The 7,615-nt window shown below is 54.6% G+C and overlaps 1 protein-coding gene across 1 annotated transcript in view; it reads right to left on the bottom strand.

Moving 5' to 3' along the window:
• The window catches only part of ZFR2 (zinc finger RNA binding protein 2), a gene marked incomplete at its 5' end in the record, with an annotated part of 32,008 nt that extends 25,138 nt beyond the window's left edge, over positions 1-6,870 (bottom strand). Inside the window, 4 exon segments of the mRNA XM_037731022.1 lie at positions 3,913-4,148; positions 4,239-4,457; positions 5,578-5,692; positions 6,625-6,870. Coding sequence (XP_037586950.1) covers positions 3,913-4,148; positions 4,239-4,457; positions 5,578-5,692; positions 6,625-6,870 — 816 coding nt within the window.
• Between the last annotated feature and the right edge of the window lie 745 nt (positions 6,871-7,615).

Below are 7,615 nucleotides of genomic sequence, written 5' to 3'. Positions count from 1 at the left end.
AAAAAAAAAAAAAAAATTAGCTGGGCGTGGTGGCCTGCGCCTGTAGTCCCAGCTACCTGGGAAGCCTCCTGGGTTCAAGCAATTCTCCTGCCTCAGCCTCCCCAGTAGCTGGGACTACATGTGCCCACAACCACGCCTGGCTAATTCCAGTGTTCCTTTATGAAGCCCACGTTAACAAACCCACAGGCTCAGACTGGTAGACATAAGGCTTTTCTTCCTCCTTCTGGAATTCCAGGAGTGCCTTAAGAAAGTATGCTCCATGCATCACATGTCCCTGCTGTACACAGAAAATTCTGGCTTTTCAGAATTCAACCTTGGAAACCAAGCAAGGGCACCTGCTGCCCCAAGCATGGTCATGTATACTTCCTTCTTAGAAAACTGCTAACAGACAGCCAGGCATGGTGGCTCACGCCTGGAATCCCAGCACTTTGGGAGGCTGAGATGGGCAGATCACGAGGTCAAGAGTTCGAGATCAGCTTGGCCAACATGGTGAAACCCCGCCTCTACTAAAAACACAAAAAAATAGCAGGGCATGGTGGTGTGCGCCTGTAGTCCCAGCTACTCGGGAGGCCGAGGTGGGAGAATCACTCGAACCCAGGAGGCGGAGGTTGCAGTGAGCCGAAACCATGCCACTGCCCTCCAGCCTGGGTGGCAGAATGAGACTCCGTTTAAAAAAAAAAAAAGAAAAAAGAAAAGAAAACTGATAATAGACACAGGGGCTCCACCCAGGGGAAGCTACCGTGAGTCACAGGCCCACGCATCCGGTACGACCAGGCCCAAAATATCTGATTGTGTTTGGGGAAGCGACAGCCAAGCCCTTAGGTAGAATCCCGGTGTGCTTCTTACAATCCTGAAACACAGCCGGCCACGCACAAGACGTAGCAGGTGGCCCACGAAACCAACACGCCCTGACCATGCCAAGAGGGAACGTTCTACAGACTGAAAAGTACCCCTGAAAATGCTGGGGCACACCAGGCACTGCCCCATCACCTGCGGGCTACCGGCTTAGTGCACTGCAACTCAGTGACATCATCTGGTTTTACAGAGGAAAACAAGGAGGTGGGAGAGGTACGCATTTTACTGTATGTGTGCTCTCTGGAACTTAGGAATCTGTTTGGTTGTCTGGGACAGAGTCTCACTCTGTCTCCCAGGCTGGAGTGCAATGGTGTGATCTCGGCTCACTGCAACCTCCGCCTTCTGGGTTCAAGTGATTCTCCTGCCTCTGCCTCCCCCATAGCTGCGATTACAGGCACCCGCCACCATGCCTGGCTAATTTTTGTATTTTTAGTAGAGACGGGGTATCACCGTGTTGGCCAGGCTGGTGTCGAACTCCTGACCTCAGGTGATCCTCCCGCCTCAGACTCCCAAAGTGCTGGCCACTGTGCCTGGCCTGGAGCTTAGCAATCTTGAACCTCATAAATATATTACCAATGCAGCAGAGTAAATACACCTGCCTGTACACACATGCTAACTCGGAAAAAGAGAGACTGCCTATGGAACAGAGAAGACTGGAAGAATACACACCAAGATGCTACCATTAATTCATTTCAGGGTGGTGGGATTATAGGTAGGTTTTTGTTTTGTAAGACAAAGGGTCTCGCCCTGTCGCCCAGGCTGGGGTGCAGTAGTGTGATCGTGGCTCACTGCAGCCTCCGACTCCTGGGCTCAAATGATCCTCCCACCTCAGCCTTCAAAGTGGCCAGGACTATAGGTGCACACCACCATGCCCAACTAATTTTTAAAATTTTTTAGACATAGGGTTTCACCCATGTTGCCCAGGCTGGTCTTGAACTCCTAGCCTCCAGCGGTGCTGGGATTGCAGGCATGAGCCAGCGTGCCTGGCCAATAGGCTGTCTGTGTGCTTTTTGGGTATACTGTAGTAATTAGCCATATGGGTTTCAACACATCTTGGTCTGATTTCTGCCCGGGTCACTAAAACTTACTCTGATTTCCTCAAAATACTGACTGTTTCTGAGCCTCCGGATTTTATCTGCCACACAGAGATGGTAGCCGCAGGGCAGCTATCAGGATTACATAACCCACGTGGGCCAGGTGTGGGGACTCAGCCTGTCATCCTGGCACTATGGGAGGCGGAGGCAGGATGATCCCTTAAGCTTAGGAGTTTGAGACCAGTCTGGGCAACACAGTAAGACCCTGTACAGGTATTGATCGACTTACCACCTATGCAACTTACGACCATTCGACTTTACGACCACAATCGCTAGCCACGACTGTTCCACGTCTGGCAGCGCAAACGTTGCCCAGCTGGGCATACGACAGTGCGGACCAGCTTCCGGCAGCACGACCATCTCCGCGTGCACCATTTCAACTATACATATAGCCTACTCAACTTACGACCAAATCGTGTTACGACCGGTCCGCTGTCCCGACCGTGGTCGTAAGTCGAGCACTAGCTACAAAAAAATGAGAAAAAAACAGCCGGGCATGGTGGTGTGCACCTGTAATCCCAGCTACTCAGGAGGCTGGGGTGGAAGGATCGCTTGAACCCAGGAGTTCAAGACCAGTCTGAACAACATAGCGAGACCCTATTTCTACCAAAAAAAAAAAAAAAATTAGCTGGGCATGGTGGTTTGCATCTGTCTCAGAGCTACTTGGGAGGCTGAGGTGGGAGGATCACTTGAACCCAGGAGGTGGAGGTTGCAGTGAGCTGTGATGGCACCACTCCACTCCAGCCTGGGCAACAGAGCGGGACCCTGTCTCTAACAAAAACCCCAGACTTCTTTCTGAGCACTCTGCAAAGAATGCCACGGTCTCTCCCAGCATGAGATGCAGTGGAGAGCTTCGGGGAGGTCCTGAGGCAGGGAGAGGGGATCTGGGGCGGGAGAGTTCCCTGAGCCTTCCCACACCTCTCCAGAGTCTGCGATTGCCGACTCCGTGTCTCTCCATGGTCCAGAGCGTTCTTTCAGGGTATTAAAAATGAAAGGAGATCAGGGTGTGTGTTTTGCAAACACAGCACTCTAGGGTTTAGTTATCTTTCTAGGAAATGAGCCCACGATCTCAGCTGGGTGATTTGCACGTTTACAATCTCAAGCTCATGCATTTGGTAAGGAGTCCTTCACGTGTGCCCCAAATGAGCACTGCCACAAACAAGCACATGGGCACACATATGCACGTGTACACACATACATATGCATGCACATATACACATCTACACATGCATGCACACACATGCATACACGTACACACATATATATGCATGCACACATATACACATGCATACACACATGCATGCAAGATGCACACACATATGCATATGTATGCACATATATACATATACACATGCATGTACACACGCACATGTGTAAACACACATATATGCATGTGCATACATACATGCACACATACATATACACATATGCATGTATGCACGTACACACATGCACACACATGCACACACACATGTATACACACATACATGTACACATGTACATACATATGCACACATGCATGCACACATACACACATGCATACACACATATGCATGCACACACATGCACATGTGTACACACATGCATACACATATGCATATACACATATGCACTCACTTGCACACATGCACACACATGCTAGCACACATGCACACATGCAAATGCACACATGAACTCTCACTTGCACACACATACACATGCACACATGCATGCTTGCACACACAGGCACACATATAAACACATACAAATGCACTCTCATTTGTACATGAGTGCTTGCACACACATGAACACAAACAAGCGCTTGCACACACACACACACACACACACACATGCATACACCATGCATGGTTAACACCAGACCTTCCTTAGCAGGTGGCGACCCTGACCCCCAGTGCCCACATTTGGGTTCAGACATGAGAGACGGAGAGGTCTCCAGCCCTGCCCAGGCGGTGGGGCAGCTGACCTGGGGGCCTGCGCAGCTGATCTTGCAGATGTCGCAGTAGTGAAGCTGGAGCTGCCTGGGCCCTGCCTTGGGTGTTGGCAGCTTGCTGGGAAGTGGTAGCTTTGGGGCAGCTCTGGGGCTGCTTCCTGAGCCCACAGGCGTGGGCAGCAGGAGCAGCTGCTGTGGGGTTCCCGGGGGAGACGCAGGCTGCGCTGCGGTGGAGTACACCGAGGCGTCACAGCTTGGGCAGCTTGGTCCTAAGGGGCAGACAGAACAATCAGTGAAGAGGGGAGATGCTGATCCCACCACCCAAGGTGATGCGGGGGCGACAGGCACGCTGGTCTTACCCGTGTAGGGGGTGCAGGTGGCATCGTAGGAGGGCAGGGGGTAGGAGGTCACGAGGGATGCCGCGGCCTCGGGCTGGATGCCTGTCTCCGTGGGGCAGGTGTAGCCTGAGGACAAGGCGCTCGCTGGCTGCCCAGCCTCCACCATGGGCGCCTGTCGTGGGGGCTGAGCGTGGCTGTGACCGCCGTGGGGGCCGGGCTGCCCACAGGCCTCTTGGGTCCCTAGGGGACAGGCACAGGTCCTCTGCAGAGCCGGCCCCCACCCCACTGTCCCCCACCTGCAGATGGGCCCTGGGCTCAGCTGGCTGGAGCACAATAGATACTCAAGCCGGGACCAGAGGCCGGAGACTTGGGCCAGGTCCCGGCAGCAACTGGCAGGTGACCTTGTGCCCACCTCTCCTTTCCAGAGTCTGTCTTCTCCCTCCTGCTATCGGGGAGGAGGGCTGTGGGCACCCTGGACAAGCTCCTAAGTGTCTTCATCTGGGACACAGTGCTCACCGCCTGCCACCCCGGGAAAGCTGCCTTGAAAAAAATGTTTGTTGCATTTTCGGTTCTCGCTCTCCCACAGTCAGGCCAACCCCTGGCAGAGCCCCCGGACGTATCTGAGCAGCCAGCCCTGATGCTCCCTGCAAACCTACCACGTTAGATTTGGTTTGGTTTGGTTTTGTTGACAGGGTCTCGCTCTGCTGCCCAGGCTGGAGTGCAGCGGTGTGATCACAGCTCAGCCACCTCCTGGGCTCAGGCAAACCTCCTCCTACCTCAGCCTCCTGAGTAGCCACGATTATAGGTGCATACCACCAGACCTGGCTTTTTTTTTTTTTTTTTTTTTTTTTTAGTGTCTTACTGTGTTGCCCAGGCTGGTCTCGAACTCCTAGGCTCAAGCCATCCTCCCGCCTCAGCCTCCCAAAGTGTGGGATTACAGGCGTCAGCCACCGTGCCCAGCCTCTAGGATGGTTAAGATGTAACTTTCACCAGGCGAGGTGGCTCACGCCTGTAATCCCAGCACTTTGGGAGGCTGAGGCGGGAGATCACCTGAGGTCAGGAGTTTGAGATCAGCTTGGCCAACATGGTGAAACCCTGTCTCTACTAAAAATACAAAAATTAGCTGGGTGTGGTGGTGCTTGCCTGTAATCCCAGCTACTCGGGAGGCTGAGGCAGGAGAATTGCTTGGTCCTGGGAGGCGGAGGTTGCAGTGAGTCAAGACCGCGCCACTGCACTCCAGCTTCGGCGACAGAGCAAGGCTCCGTCTCAAAAAAAAAAAAAAAAAGATGTACTTTCATGAGGTTTTCCTGTGCTGTGAGCAATGTCTCCCTGCCCCAGCCCCACCCTGCAGATGGCTCACCTGGCTGGCAGGAGGCTGCAGCTGTCGTGCGCCCAGGCTGGGGGGCAGGAGGCTGGAAGTATGGCCTTTCCTCGTAGCTCCTGGAAGCCGTGGACTGTTGGTAGCTGTAATTGTCCTGTGGGGGGGTTGTCACAGGAGACAGACAGAGAGCGGTGAGAGCAGCTCAGATGCCAGGTGCTACCCGCCCTGGCTACACTGACTCTGCGCGATGGATCCTGAGCATCTGCCCAGGACCAGGCCCTGGCTCAGGGGCAGGGGGCAGGGTGTGTGGCGGACACAGCAGCTCTTATGGAGCCAACACTCATTTCCAAGAGTCTGACTGCGATTTACAAGAGGGCGCTGGGTGTGGTAGGAGACGGTGGGCCTGCAGGGAGAAGCCCCTGGGGAGGAAATGGAGGTGGGAGGAAGAAGGTGGGGTCAGGTGGGTGTTTAGCTTGGGTGACAGGGTGGCCTCTGGTACCAGTGGCCCACAAAATCTGGGGACGAGGCGTGGCTGGCAGGGCTGTGAGTTGGAGCATGGTCATGGGGGACTTTTTTGTGACACCAAGTGGGAACACCGAGGCTGGGTCTGCAGCCCTGAGTACCTCCACTGGGAAAGGGGGTGTTCAGCACCAGGTGTGCCCCACACACCACGGACTCCCTCTGAGAACGGCAGGAACCCGGAGCGTGGGGAAGGCGGGGGGAGTCCTGGTCTCTCTGGGGCCAGGTGGCTGAGGCCAGCTGCCGTGGCCAGGGAGGGGTCCTCCAACCCAGCAGACCCTCCTCCTCCTTCAGAGTCACTGCTGAGGCTGGGACAAAGCCCTAGGTGCCATCACCGTCCCCACAGTCCCGATGTGGAGGTACGCATGGGAGAGCAGCGGGCTGTTTCGGGAGCTACTGTCCTGATGTCTCCCCACCGCAGGCACATGATCCCAGCAGAAGCATCCCGAAGGAAGGAGCATGGTCAAGAGACCTGGGAGAAGGAGTTGCTGCGGGAAGCCCACTGCTCTCACCCATGCCAGGCTACCACGTTTCCCGGCAACACTAGTCAAAGAAAGGACCAGGTACCTGGCAGGGCGCCACAGTGATGGCCGCAGGGATGGGCTCCTGGGGTTGGCTGTGGTAGGGGAAGTCCTGGCTGGAGTGGGGCTGATGCCCGCTGTACCCCGCCAGAGCAGCTGGGGCAAAGGCGGGGTTTGCGGCTGGGCGCATGCCGGGAGTGGGCTGTGCAGTGTAACTGGTCCCCACGGTGGGCAGGGGAAGGGTCAGAGGCTGAGCGCTAGAACCACAAACACACACAAAAGCCCCACGGGGTTAGAGCCAGTTCTCAGGTGCACTGAGTTGACGGTGTCAATGTTGGCCACCACTGGACCTGAGCTGCCCTGCTTCCTAGAGACGCTCCGAGGAGCCCGGGCACGGTCGGAAGCACTTTCCCCAAATTAACACCATCTCACGGCAACGCTGTACTAATGCTGGGACCATCATTGTACCCAGTTTACAGACGAGGAAACTGAGGCACTGTCAGTGGCAAAGGTGGGACTCAAATCCATCTGCATTCTGCTTCACAGATGATCTCCTTGTGTGGCCAGGCTTCTTCTCCACATCAGGGCGTTTCAAAGAAAACTAAACTTTAACAGTACAGTGTCCGGCCAGGTGTGGTGGCTCACACCTGTAATCCCAGCACCTTGGGAGGCTGAGGCGGGAGGATCGCTTGAGTTCGGGAGTTTGAGACCAGCTTGGGCAACATAGTGAGAACTTGTCACTACTAAAATTAAAAAAAAAAAAAAAATTAGTGAATGTGATGGGGCACAACCTGTAGTGCCGGCTGCTCAGGAGGCTGAGGTGGGAGGATGGCTTGAGCCCAGGAAGTAGAGGCTGCAGTGAGCTGTGACCTCACCACTGCACTCCAGCCTGAGCAACAGAGTAAGACTCTGTCTCAAAAGGAACAAAACAAAACACAATACAGCTGTCCCTTGGTATCTGTAAGGGATGAGTTCCAGGACCCCTCAGATCCCGAAATCCACGGAGGCTCAAGTCTCTGACAGAAACGGCACGGTGT

Source organism: Cebus imitator, unplaced genomic scaffold (assembly GCF_001604975.1).
Source record: "Cebus imitator isolate Cc_AM_T3 unplaced genomic scaffold, Cebus_imitator-1.0 Scaffold375, whole genome shotgun sequence".
NCBI classification, from domain to species: domain Eukaryota; kingdom Metazoa; phylum Chordata; class Mammalia; order Primates; family Cebidae; genus Cebus; species Cebus imitator.
The sequence above is the reverse complement of the archived record's forward strand: the minus strand, read 5'-3'. Positions and strand labels throughout refer to the sequence as shown.